Below are 13,950 nucleotides of genomic sequence, written 5' to 3' on the forward strand. Positions count from 1 at the left end.
GGGAGGGAAGGGCACTGAACGACCTTCTGGAATTAAATCTGACGATGCCTGGAGAGTACTAAGTATTCAGGGCCTGGAACATAATAAGTAAGTGCCAAATACACGCTGGTTATTAGCATTGTATTTATCACCAAAAACGTCCTCCTCCTTTGGACAGAGCTGGTGCACAGCCAGTACCTCTCACCAACCAGCACCTTCTTTTCTGAAGTCTGTGCAGGCACCCCCTTAAGTTTGCCCCCTTCGCATCTTCTCACAAACCTTAACTCCACATTGCAGACCCCGAGCCTGGGATAACCTTTATCACCCATGACATCTGGTTCTGCTGTCTGCCCTTTGGGGCCCCCGTGGAGGACACTCTGTCAGGGTGTTTAGACAACATAGTGGGGATGGCAGCGGGGCCAGGTCGGCAGTGGAGTGACCATCAGGCTTCAGTAGCCCTTTTCTGCTTCCTGGCAGAGCAAATGCTGTGCAAATGAAAGTTCCCTCACCCACTCGCCAGAGCCGCGTGGGCCAGAGGAGCTGGCTGGATTCTTCAGTGCAAATGTACTCACAGGTGCATCCATCCGCGAGGGGCAGCCCCAGGGGCTGCAGAGTTCTTTCGTGCCCACTGCTGCTAATTGCAGATAATGCATTAAAAATACAGAGCCACATCTGTTCATTTCAACATGAGTATCGATGAATTTACGTGGTTTGTAATGACAGGGTGTGAGAGGAGGAAAATGCTTATTCTGCCTGTGGGCCCCAGGCACAGCTGTGAGCAGAGAGCTGGAGGTGTAATTTCTGGTGCCCAACAAATTTTCTGGGTGACAGCCAAGCCCTTTCTCGGAGGCACCAACGATGGAGCCAGGTATTTCTCCGGAAATTCCATGTTATGTAACCAGCCAAGCACAGATCGTGTGTCTGGGTTCTCAGGAGGCCTCCTGGCCCAGCCCTGCTGGGCGTCATGCTCCTGAGAAGAGGGGACTGACCAGAGCCAGGCACAGGACAAGGGGAGCAAAGTGCTTCTCAGAATTCCATTGTTTATTCTCCAGCAAGCTGGCTAAGCACCTTGCCTAGAGTCTCAGCTCCTCATCTGCAGGATGGGGGTGTTTAAAGTTTCTGCCTCATTGAGTTTATTATTAAATAAGATGTTATGTGTAAATTGCCTCAAACAGTGCCAGGCATGGCATAGGTGCATAGGTAAAAGTTTTCCAGTATTATCTTACTGCATGTCGAGCATGGTGTTAGAGTTTAAGGGTACCAGGATAAATAAGGCAGGGCCCTTGCCCTCCATTGCAAGTCGAGATGAACACCAGTTAAGATGTGATATGCAGTGCAATGGTGATGTGTTATGGGAGCACAGAGGAGGTGGGAGGGACAAAGAGGGCTTCCTGGAGGAAGGGACACTAAACCTGAGTCTCATCTGGCAGGTGGAAGTTTACAAGACCTAAAAGGTAGGAAGAATGAGTTCAGCCTCTAGTAGCATGTGCAAAGGCCCTGAGGAGGGTGTAAGAGTATAGTGCTTCTTGAGGAAATACTGTAGAGCAGGACCTTAGGGTAGGTGTATTAAGTATCTATTGCTGTGTAACAAATTACCCCAAAACTTTTGGCTTGAAATATTTATTAGTTCACATTTTTCTATGTGTTAGGAATCTGAATATGACTTAATTGGGTTCTCCGGCTTAGAGTTTCTCACAAGGCTGCCATGAACAAGTCTCCCAGGGCTGTGATCATCTCAAAGCTCAGCTGGGGAAAAGGGTTTGCTCCAAGCTTATTCACATGGCTGTTGGAAGGGCTGAGTTCCTCCAGGCTGCTAATTGGCCACTCCCTCAATTCCTTTCCAAAGGGCAGCTTTCAACATGGCTGATATCTTCATCTGAGAAAATCTGAGACAGAGATAAGGACAGAAGTCACAGTCTTTTACAACTTAATCTCAGAGCTGGCAGCCCATCAATTTTGCTGTATTCTATTTGTTAGAAGCAAGTCACTAGGTCCAGCCCATACACAAGAGGAGAGGTTGTCCAAAGGCATGAAAGCCAGGAGACAAAGATCATTTAGTCCTTTCTGAAGCTTCCTACCACAGCCTGCCCTCCAGCCCACAGTGACTCATGTCCCTTCTTCATGCAAAATACAATTACCTCTCCTCAAGGTCCTGAGAAGTCTCATCCCATGAAAGCATTAGCTCGAAGTAAGAATTTCATCATCTCAGTCAAGTTTAGGTGTGCATAAGGCTCTTGGGTGTGGTGCTTTAAGTACGGGTCCTCAACCACTGTTACTCTGGACCCCTAGTTCTGCAAAACTAGAGGGACAAGTTGTCTGCCCCGACATATCCCACCTACAGTGGGGGGATAGGCACAGGGCAATGGCTATACTCAAAAGGAGGGCAGGGAAATGTTAGGCCTAAAAAAACCCCTGGTCCATTGCAATTCTGAAATCCATCCAGGAAAACATTAGAAGTTTCTTGATTAGTTTCAAAATCTGGGCATATTTAACTCCACCTTCTGAGCTCTTAGTTTCTCCCTCTGAGTCTTCCTAATTTTTTTTTTTTCATGAAAGGAAGTGCATGTTTGAAGCTGACTTTTCTTCAGCCTGCTTTCTGCTGAGAATTTTGGGAATCCAATGACCTCTTTTTATTTTGGAATGTCTCTGTCTTTTTCAATCCAAGCTGCTGGTGTTTCTTCATCAATAATTTTCCCAGAAACTTTATGGGATTTCTGTAACTTTCATTGTGATTCAGTCTATTACACAAAAGCCACAAGCACAGGTTTCTTTGAACCAGACTCTTCTCTACCTTGGGCTTCCACTAAGATGGCCAAGGGACAATCTTCTAATGCTTCCCAGAGGCCCTACTGTTTGATCTTGAGGATCTGTAAGGCCCACCCTAATCTCTTTAAAAGACCTTCAAGTGTGACTGAATAATACTATGATCCTTTGATCTTCCTGTGTTCTTAATCAAAGGCTGCACAGTCACACCCCAGCTTTATCTCCAGACCACCTTTTCTTGACACTGCTCAAAGCCATTTCTTTTTGTTTTGTATTGCTTTGTTTTTTATTTTTTTTAATTGAAGTATACTTGGTTTACAATGTTGTGTTAATTTCTGGTGTATAACATAGTGATTCAGTTGTGTGTGTGTGCATATATATATATATTCCTTTTCATATTTTTTTCATTATAGGCTATTACAAGGTATTAAATACAGTTTCCTGTGATATACAATAGGACCTTGCTGTTTATCTATTTTAAATATAATAGCTAGCATCTGCAAATCACAAACTCCCAATTTATCCTTCCACTCCTTCTCTTTCCCCCTACCCCCTGGTAACCACAAGTTTGTTTTCTATGTCTATGAGTCTGTTTCTGTTTTGAAAATAAGTTCATTTGTCTCTTTTGTTTTTTAAGATTCCACATTTAAGTGGTATCACATGGTATTTTTCTTTCTCTTTCTGGCTTACTTTACTTAGTGTGACAATGGAATACTACTCAGCCATTAAAAAGAATAAAATAATGTCATTTGCAGCAACATGGATTGACCTGGAGAAAACTATTTCTTAATTTCAGCATCCTTTGCTGTCTTGGGAGACTGAGAACTTTAAAAGCTATCAAGGCTGGCTTCTTTTTTTAACCACCTTTCCCTCAACTTCTCTCTCTTCTCATGTAAGCAGCGAAAAGAAACCAGGCAGTACATCCAACACTGCTGGGACAGCTCCTTAGCGAGATCAGAAAGTTTATCAGGTGCATGTCCGGGCTTCCATGTGACTGCAAGGGACACTGTCGCTAAGCTTTCTTCCCTACATAACGAGGATCCCTCCTCCAGTTCCCAGTAACAGGTTCCCCACCTCCCTCTGAGCCTCCCTGGCAGCACCTCAAAGTCCAGGGTCTCTAACAAGGTCCTCAGAATACTCCCAGCCTCTGTCCTCTGCCCGGTTCCAAAGCCATCTCACTTTTTACGGTATTTTCCATGACACTCTCCCTCTGTGGATACCATAATCTGTATTCATTATCTGTTTCAGTTTGTAACAAATTACCCCAAACCTTAGTGCCATGAAACAATATCTGTTATCTTCGTTTCTATAGGTCAGGAATCAGGTATGCCTTAGCTGGGCCTGTCGTAAAGCGGTGGTAAAGGTGTCCACTGGAGCTGGGGAACCATCCGCTCCCAGACTCACTCACGGGTGCAGGCAGGATTCAGTTCCTGGCAGGCTGTGTTGACTGAGGGCCTCGGTTCCTCGCCGGGCGTCGGCCAGAAGCCACCCTCAATTCCTTGCCGTGTGGGCCTCTCTACAGAGTGGCTCTCACCATGTCAGTTTGCTTTGAGCAAGCAAGCAAGCAAGCGAGTCACTTCTGATGGGGTGTCCTATTACTTTTGCCCTGTTCTGTTCACTACAGCGAAATCACTAGGTCCAGCCCACACTCAAAGGGAGGAATTACACAGGGGTGTGACTACCAGGAGGCGGGCTTCACTGGGAGCCATTTCAGAAGCTGGGTGTGGGCGACAGCACAGCTCGCCGGGCAGCGACAGCCTGGTTGTACCACGTCAGACTCCCGTGGCGATGGGCCACCTGGAAACCTTTCACTGTCGAAGGGGAGGAGTCTTAAAATGCCACGCAGCCAGCCAGAGCAGAGAAAGGATTGGAAAGGAGCAATGCGTGGGTGGAGCTGTTGGAAGGAAATGCCCCATGAGAATGCACATCATGTCACTAATCTAACCCAGAGGCCAAGGCCAGCCTGGATGGTCCTATGACCCTCTTTCGGCCTTTGCCCCCTCTTCCTCCTGCCTGAACTGCCTCTGCGTGTGTTGACCTCACCTTCTTTAAACCATCCTTTAGAGGCCAGGGCAGGCACCCCTCTCGCCTGGGTGCTTTTTACACACAGACTCCATTTACAGTGATGTCCCACATATTTCGTTCATTCTCCAGCACACCTGTAGAGCAGGTATTGTCTATGGTCATGTGATTAGAGGTGCATGACAAGACAAAAAGGTGCCAGTTCTTTGTGACTTCACCCTGATGACCTCACCCTGGCCACGGACCTCATCCCCAGTCTTAGAGGCCCAGAAACTGGACCTTTTTGTCCTCAGATGATGCTTTAGTGGAGGCTGAAATCAACTCAGATCCCAGTGCTGCTGTGTGGCCCAGATGCTAGTCAATTGTTTGCAACTGGGATCAACTTCTCTGTTGGGATTTAAGGGAAGTGTGTGTGTGTGTGTGTGTGTATGTATATATAAATATATACACATATACATATATATATATGTATGTATGTATATATGTATGTGTACGCACACACAGACTTATTTCTCTGTCAAGTTCAGAATCAGTTGGCAGATGAAGGAGAAAGACAGACGAGGATCAGCCGGTCACCTTTATTACTGATGAACTGATGGGAGAGCAGCCCTGAACACACTTTGCAGGTGGGGTTGAGGGGGAATGGTGAGGGGAGAGAGGAAAGCAGGTCAGCCCCTCCTCTTGAAGTCACTAGGCAGATAAGTTATGCCTCCTCTTCAGAGTCAATGCCAGGGCTGCTCGAGGGGAAAGAACTCCCTGGTCCCAGGACCAGCAGCATCAGTATCACCTGGGAACTTCTCAAAACACAAATTACAGGTCCAACTCCCAGAAAAATTGAATCAGACTCCACAGGTAAGGCCCAGCATTCTGTGTTTTAATAACGTGATTCTAATGCAGGCTCAAAGTTGAGAACCACTGGTCTAGTGGGAACAGCTCTGCAGGGAAATACGAGGCCTAGGAAGAAGTGTTCGAAATATTTCAGCTTGCCTTCTCCCCGCCCCCAGGAAAATGAATCACAGGGAGAGAGCTTCACAGCTTCCACAGCTGGTTTTTAGCTTATAGCTGTTCCAAGGAGGACCACGTGGAGGCTCCTGATTATCTCCCCTCCGGAAGGGAAAAACGCCATGGGTTTGGTATTTGCTGGCCTTGTCTCTTTCTTTGGCAGACCTTAGAGGGGCTAGCATCCCCTTGCTGGCACTTGGTAGTCTCTGAAGACTCTAGGATGACCATTAAGCAGAAGTAGAGATAAAGCAAGTGGATCCCCTGCAGAAAACCCTCTGTGGCTCCTCACTGCACTTAGATTTCAAAATAAATGCCTTGCCAAAGCCTGTCCCTCTCTGACCACATCTCACCAGCTCACTCACACCTCCAGTCGTTCTGGCCTCCCTTCTGGCCATCTAATGTGCTGGGGCTACTCCTACCTCAGGATCTTTGCACTTGCTGTCCATCTTCTTGAAGAACTCTTCCCTAAGACCTTGGCATCCTGGTCCTTCTTGTTCTTTAAATCTAAACCCACATGTCAGCTTCTCTGACCATCCATTTAAAGTGCCCTTAACCCCATTTGTCATTGTTTATCTCATTACCCTGGTTTATTTTCTTCAGACCACTTGACACTATCAAAAAATGACCTGGAGTGCTTATTTGTTGACTTATGTATTACCTCTCTCCCTGTCACTGGAGTATGAGAGATCAGGGGCCTTGCTGCATCCCTAGCACCGGAACAGTTCCTGGCATAAGATTTGCATAAATATTTGTTGAATAAATGAATGAATAAATGGCCACAGGAAAAGGCCCTCGGAGATAAGTTTCCAAGTGGAGCGATTCAGTCATCAAGATAGCGATGGGCCCAAAGACTGCCTTCTTCTTCCCGAGGGCAGGGCCCCCGAGCCCAGCTGTGTGGGCCCCAGTGGATGCTGGCCCCACACCAGATAATCTGCCTGCTTTTCGCCTCACCCATTGTCTTAGGCCCAGACTCCCCCAACTTTTCCTCCTCCTCCTCTCCCTCCCCTTCACTGTCATTACATTACTGTCATTAGAAGCCAGCAGATTCACACCCTCCTGTCGTCTTTTTCATAAAGGAATGCTAATAGAGTTAGTTTTCAGCAGGGGCACCGCAAACTGTTGTCAAAACTCTGACTGGCCACCCACATTCACATAATTAATCACACAGGAAACCAGAAAAGGGTGGCAGGAGGGCTGGGGCCCAGCTGTGTGGGAGCCCTCTTCCCAGAGAGGACTGCAGTGGAACACACAGCCACTGCCCACAGCAGCCCACAGCCCGCCGCCGGACCGCTCCAGAGTCATACAAATCAGAATCCAATTAGTACTCGGGGCGGGGGGTGGGGGGTTCTCCACCTTCAAGATGTTGGCAACAAAGGGAAAAAAATTAAACAGGTAGGGGAGAAATAAGGTTGAAGATGGTTTCTTTTAGAGTTATGAGGAAGCTGACATTTATTACATAGTGTATGAATTATCTATTGCTTTGTGGCAAATTATCACGAACATGTTGGTTTGAAAAACACACATTCACTATCTCAACATTTCTGTGGGTCAGAATCTGGTCACAGCTTCGCGGGGTCCATTGCATGACGTCTCACAAGGCTACAGTTGAGGCATGGGTCAGGGCTGAGTTCTCATCTGGAGGCTCAACGGGGGAAGGTCACACTGCCCACTCACGTGTTTGCTGCAGCACTTAGTTTCTGGTGTCTGTGGGACCGAGAGCTTGCTTTCTGCTGGCAGTTAGTCTGAGGTCACCCTCAACTCCTAGAGATTCCCCACCATTTCTTGCCACATGGGCTTCCCCAGTCTGGCAACTTAATTCATCCAGCCAGCAAGGATGATCTCTGGAGCCAATCGACTAGCACGACAGAGTTTTATACACCATGACATAATCACAGAAGTCACATCCCATCTCCCCTGCCCTATTCTTTTGGTTCAATGGAGATCACAGATGCTGCCCACATTTCACAGGAGGGGATCATATAAAGGTGTGAACACCAGGAGGGGGACACCAGGGGACAGTCACCCTAGAGGATCCACCACAGTACCTCTTCTGTGCTAAGGAGTGTGCCAAATGCTTTTGTGTGTGTTACATCATTTAATCACTAAACAACCTGTGAGGCAGGCGTAATCCTCTTTGCACAGATGAAAAACGTGAGACGAAGGAATGAGAAGGTCCTGCCAGTGATAAGAACCATGTGTGCTGGGACACCAAGCTAACCTGTGTGAGCAGAGAAGCTGGAGACTCAGCATCTTTCCAGTGAGGAGCAGAGGCCCTGGGGAAATAGGGGAAGGGGCGGCAAGAGGGTTCTAGCTGTGATATGTGAGACCAGGAGGAAAGATGGCTGTGGATTACACGTTGAGGAAGGAGAAGATTGAGAGTGCTCTGTTGACAATCTCTCTTTTCTCAATGAAGCAGAAAATGAGGGTGTCTCCTGAGAGAGTGGAGGTTGGGCTGGAGGGAAGCAGAGCCAAGTTGGAAGAGCAGCTATGGGGAATGGGGAACGGAATGTTGCCAGCATCCGTACAAGGTTGCCGAGGAGGATAAAGCTGCTTCCTCTGAGAAGACGTCAGCAGTTGCCTTGGTGGGTGGTACTCCCTCCCACCTTCAGCATTTTGTGTAGTCCTCCCTGTCCTCAGGCTTTGTAGTGCTGTGGTTCATGCCGGCATCCACCCTTCTCGTCGGGGCAGGAACCTAACAGTAGACGCTGTTGGTCCTCCTGGTGCCCAGCACAGGGTCTGGTGCATGGGAGCCCTTCATAAACGGCCTACCTGATTCTAGACCCTGAATTTCTAAATCACTGCACTATACTACCTCTCACCTCCTAAAGGCTCACCCGGTTCTAAAAGACTTTTCAAAAATACGTATTTTTACTTCTGTTCTGAAAGTAAAAGTTCCAACAACAGCAGATTACAGACGGGAGTCCCTCAAGGAATAGGGGTTAGAGGTGGAATTAGGGAAGTCTGTTGCATGCAGAACCTGGTGACAGAAAAGCAGTTTGCATCTTGGCCCCGTCTTTTTGACATCAGAAGTCAAGCGCCATTTCAAAATATTCCATATCAGTCTATATTGATTGGTATGAAATGTTGCCCACAGTATATTGTTTCCTGAAAAGTACAGTTACAGTACAGAACGGTTCTATTTATATCAAATTACCAGTTTTGACTCATTTTAAGTGGCAGAAAATCTAACTCAGACCATCTCAGACAAAAAAGCAGCATGTCGGCTCATCTTCAGTCAAAGGTCTGAGATGCCAAAGGGACTAACATTCTGGGCCGAGAATGAGGCAAATGGCTGCCAACACCCCCTCCCCTTCCCCAGGGCTGCCTCCTCCCTTAGGCCTCCTTACACGCGTCCTGAGATCCACTCTGATTGCACCAGCGTGGGTCCCTTGCCCATCACTGACCCAGTCACTGTGGCCAAGGGAATTCCTTCTGCTCAAGCCTTGGTCAGGATGGAGCTGGTGTGCTGTGAGCAGGAGGAAAAGGAATGGATGCTGTGTGGTCCAAAAGGCAGCAAATGTCCACTGTGTGTTATGCTTATATCCACAGAAAAATGACTGGGTGGATGCCCGCCAAAATGTCAAGAAAAGGGTTTTCTCCAATTTGCAGCCCTTGGGGCAGAGTCAGATGCCTGTTTTTCTAAAATCAGCCCCGAGCTTCATCTCGGCTAGGAGAGGGACCACCACGGGAGTCTCATGGAGGTCCGCTAATAGTATGTAAGCCTTGCTGGAGGACCCATTCTGGAATTACTGGAGACACTGAGTCCCCGAACCTCTACTGGGGCCTGCAGTAGGAGCGTGACCTGAGGTCCAGCCTTCTCCCCTCCTGGTGTTTGTGTGCCTCACCCTGAGTAGGGTCCCCCCGACCTGGATAACCATTTAGGACCAGGATGCTCCTACCTCCGCTTTACACCTGGAGACTCCCACCCCACCTGGCCAAGCCAAGCCCAGTGAGTACTGACCACACACACCCCTTTGGACACCGTTGCCCCTTCTCCCAAAGCCAACCCCTCTCGGGATCAGTTTCCAAACCCTGATCTCACCTCCACTACGCCATTCATTTTTCTCCCAAAGTGGCAGTAGTGGCCACTCGAACGCCACACACGAGACCAGGGACAGGCAAAACAGTTGAATGGCATTTTTATTTTAATTGGATTCATCAGCTGTGTCTGACTCAGTTTGTTCGAACCCTCTGCGCTGGTTCTTAGCCGACCCTTGGAGGCCCTTCTTCCGGGCACTGAACTGTGTACGGTAGACGCCCAGGTCCTCGTGGTACTTAGCTCTCAGGAGAGCCGCTCTTTGCTCATAGGGCTGCTTGTCAATGTCTGTCGTTGCCGACCACATCTTCCCCGAGGCCTTTGCCACCTGCACCACCGACCAGTTTGGATTCTCCCTCTTGAGCTGGGCATAGTGGTCGTGGCAAAAGAGTAGGAAGGACGATGGAGGCCGTCTGGGTGCCCGGGGGTCCCGCTTTCTCCTTTTCTTCCTCCTGCCACCGTAATTCATCATCTCTTCCTGGTACCGGGCTTTGTCGAGCTTGGCCAGGGCTTCGTACTTGGCCTTCTCATGCTTTGAGATGGCCCTCCACTGTTCCGAGCACCTCCTAGAGAACTCTTTAAAGCCAACACAGGCATTTGGCTGCTGCTCCTTGAACTTGCTTCTGTAATTCAGCAAAAAGTGGATGTAAGAAGAGACATTTACCTTGGGTTTTAGCTGGATTTCTTTCCCCATGTTCATAAGGTCATCTTTTTTCCTGGATTCAGGAACTTGGACAGCAGAGACTTTTGTCCCTACACTCCAGGAGCAATTAGAAGGTGCTCTGCTTGCGGTGAATTTTTCTCTCTGTAAGAGCTGCAGGTCAGGGTCAGCCTTTTGAGTGGTGGTGGCATTGTTGGGTCAGAGGGGACTGTGACATCACTCCCAAGCTGGCCGCTCCAGGCATTTACATACAGGGACTCTCATTGGTTGGAGACTTGGAGGTCACTCTTTGCTACTCTTGAAAGATGATGATTCACCTGTAGAAAGCTACGCAGCAGCACCTTTCCTTGGGGTGTTTCTCCTTGGCCTCCTGGAGGCAGAGGGCTTTGCTCAGCTCGGGGAGTTTTCCATCCCTCAGCGGTAGTAACGAGCCACGGGGTCTGCCTGCCTCGCCGTACGACTGTCAAGATGCCGCGTCATCCCTCCCAAAGACAGGCTGGAAGTAATGAACATGAGGAGGTGGACGGCTCCAGGGCTGTCACAAGGAAATGTGAAGTCTTTCTGTTTCCCTTGAACAGCGGCAGCTCACACTGTACAAAGAGTTTAGTAGTAACTCTAAAAATAATTGGATATGACAGCTGTGACTCGGCGCCTGTCAGGACAAAGTTGTCTAATTTAAAACCCAAGCACTTGGGCTATACGTCTGAACTCCTCATTTCTCTGAAGAAATTTGGGGGGCAGGGGAAGAAGGGAGGAGAACCCGAAGATTTTACTGATTGCACTGGAGTCCCTGGAAGTAAGATCAAACCCCCAGCTTTTGGGGAGGCTCCCCACTCTCATCTCAGGGGTCCCTGTTTCTTGGGGCAAGAACACAAAGCTCCCGCAGCTACCCTCCAACCATCTGGCTTCTGGCTTTTCAAAAAAAAAAAAAAGAGTTGCAAATATTCCAGGAGTTTCCCAACTGGACAGAAAAGGAAAGAGGATAAAGGTGTCGTTTATTGACATTCAGACGCTGCAGGGTACTGGCTTGTTTGGTCACAGAGCTGCTACGACTCAGCGTTCGCTGATGGAGCCTTTTTACAGGACTAGAACGCTAAGCATCACTAAGGTGACAATCAGGCTGTTCAGGTAAAACAGCCACTAGCAGGCTGGAGCCTGGACTTGGACCCACATTTCTGACTCGAGTCTCCCCTTCATCCCGCCCACACGGGACAGCCATCTCGGGGGCCAAGGGACCGGGTGTGAGGTCACAGCAGCTGAACCTCACAAGGAAATTTGCCGAAGACTAGGCCACATTCTGAATTTTTGCCAAGGCCGTGCCCAAGGCTCCCAGACTGATTTCTGCCTCCATCTTGTGCAAAAGAAAAATGGACATTGGCTGGCGTCTCCAACCATGAATTCCAGCCCCAGCTCGCCACAAGGTGGCTGGCCGGGCTGCCCAAGCCAGCCCCTTCCTTCCTGTCAGCCTACGACTTCTCGCCTCTGAAATGAGTGTTGTGGCATCAGTGTGCCACTGGCCAGGAAGGGCCCGCCAGGTGACATGCTGCAGTTTTGTGGCTGGATTTGGAGGCCTGTGAGAGAGCAGGCGCCGGCCCAGGAGGTCTGGGCTGGTGGTGGGGCCGAGAGGTCTGTCCAGTGGTAACAGATTCTGTACTGGGGATGGTTTTCTTCCGCCTAGGTAGCTTTTATTCGCTCTGGCTTTTTCTCTTGAGGGGCCAGAGGTTGACTCATCTGTTTGTTGGACTTGAGCTGGGCTGCCAAGATGCATGAGACAGAGCTGCTTCCTGAGACAGAAGGATGGGTTGTAGGAAGAACTGGCCTAACGCCCCTACAAGTTAATCAGCTTCAGCTCAGACTCACGAAAAACCCAGCAGCTCATCTGTGCTTCTGTTCACAGCCTTCCAGCGCTCTCAGGAGGATGGGATCCAGGAAGCTTAACCCCACGAGAACCATCTGGAACACAGCAGATCTAGGGCGAGAAGACAGTAGGATAAAAGCTATGGCAGTCCTTTGGTGTCTAGGCCACACTGCCGACTTGGAGGGGTGAAGTGGGGGGCTTCTTTGTCTGGGGGAGCTGAAAGGAGTGAATATACCTGACTTTCTAAATCGATGCTGTGTGCTGGTGTCTGAAGTTCGCTCCTCCAGACCCCCTTCCTGCCCTTCCCCACCCTGCTCTCAGCCCTGGGAAGCTGACCGGTATGGACCACATGAATGGGTCCTGTGCCCTCGGGCTTCTGTTTCAGTTTGGCCGATGGGGACCTCAATAGGAGATCAGGGAGGGCGGGAGGTCAGGTCAAGGCATTCATCCTCTGGCTCCCTCCCCGCGGGCTCGCCTGGAGCTGGCGCTCTATCCCCAGACTGAAGGTCCCGGCTCCTTTTAAGGAGTCCTCTCTAAATGACACTCTCCTCCCACATTCAGGAATCGCTGCCTCTCCTTGTCCCCTCCTGCCGAGGGTGGGAAGAGCTCTGCTTTTACTAGCCTCTGAGAAGTCTGCTGTCCCTTGTGGCTTTCTTACACCTTGTCCTTCCCTTTGTAAATAGCCTCTTTATTAAACACTCCTCAAGTTATTCTAATTTGAGTGGCCATCTGTTTCCTGCTGGGTCCCTGACCGGTGTACCATGTTTCTAACCTTCCACCGTGAACAGCCGTGGACGTGGGTAAATAAAGCAAGTGTGGGCATCAATCCAAAGGAGAACTTCTGGAGGCCCAAGGGCTGGGCAGTCACACAGCCTCGAGGGGTCTACATGGGCCAGTGTGCTTGCCAGGCAGCGGCAGCAGGACAGGGCCACATGGCTTGCCAAGAAGCGTCTAACGTCCTTTGTGTCATGAGATGACCTTTAGGCAGGGGCACTGCTCCAGAGAGCCAGGTAGTAAATGTTGCAGGCTTCGCAGACCACACGTTTTCTGTTGCACGTCCTCAGCTCTGCCATCGTAGCTCAAAAGTAGCCAGAGACAACGCAGAAACCGGTGAGTAGCTGTGACCCGATAAAACTTCACAAACACAGGTGGTGGGCTAGGGGTTGTAAGCCTGCCAACCTCAGGCTAGAGATGTGAGTTTGGCATCTGCAAACTTTTTCGTTGCAGTCTACAATGAGAAATGTATTTTATACCACGACCCGTTCATGCGTGTGCCAACTTCATAATAATATTTATACATCAGCTCATTTAACCCTCATAACAACCCTGTGTTGGGGACAGGGTCCGGGGTGCTATTTGTATCCCCATTATCAAGATAAGAGACTTTTCAGAAGCAGAAGTTTTACAAAACTGTACTTACTATGCAAATGATACCCTCTTTTCTATTCCGTTGTAATCTCTTCTGCTTTATCTTCTGTATTTAAAACACAGCCCAGACTGATCGTATGACCTCCTCTTGGGTCACAGTCCATGGGTGGATTTGCAAAACACTGTCTAGGCGGGCTGGGAGGAGCTCCTACCTCGGAGGTTGTAAGAGCCTCAGCTCGGCAGTGATAACACCACATGGAA

At 49.1% G+C, this 13,950-nt stretch overlaps 2 protein-coding genes and 1 long non-coding RNA gene across 3 annotated transcripts in view; 1 reads left to right on the top strand and 2 right to left on the bottom strand.

Moving 5' to 3' along the window:
- Nucleotides 1-13,950, top strand: part of CSMD2 (CUB and Sushi multiple domains 2) — a 576,739-nt gene that overhangs the window by 246,490 nt on the left and 316,299 nt on the right. The gene's annotated exons all lie outside the window — the stretch shown is intronic.
- LOC140700940 (uncharacterized) lies at nucleotides 1,585-4,910 on the bottom strand. Its single transcript, XR_012079700.1, has 2 exons — nucleotides 4,786-4,910; nucleotides 1,585-1,865 (listed from the first exon to the last, which is right to left on the bottom strand). It is a non-coding gene; the product is annotated as an uncharacterized lncRNA (long non-coding RNA).
- HMGB4 (high mobility group box 4) lies at nucleotides 9,889-10,644 on the bottom strand. Its single transcript, XM_006196956.3, has one exon. The coding sequence runs from the start codon at nucleotides 10,500-10,502 to the stop codon at nucleotides 9,912-9,914; it is 591 nt and encodes a 196-aa protein (XP_006197018.1). The 5' UTR covers nucleotides 10,503-10,644; the 3' UTR covers nucleotides 9,889-9,911.

Source organism: Vicugna pacos, chromosome 13 (genome assembly GCF_048564905.1).
Source record: "Vicugna pacos chromosome 13, VicPac4, whole genome shotgun sequence".
Lineage (NCBI taxonomy): Eukaryota > Metazoa > Chordata > Mammalia > Artiodactyla > Camelidae > Vicugna > Vicugna pacos.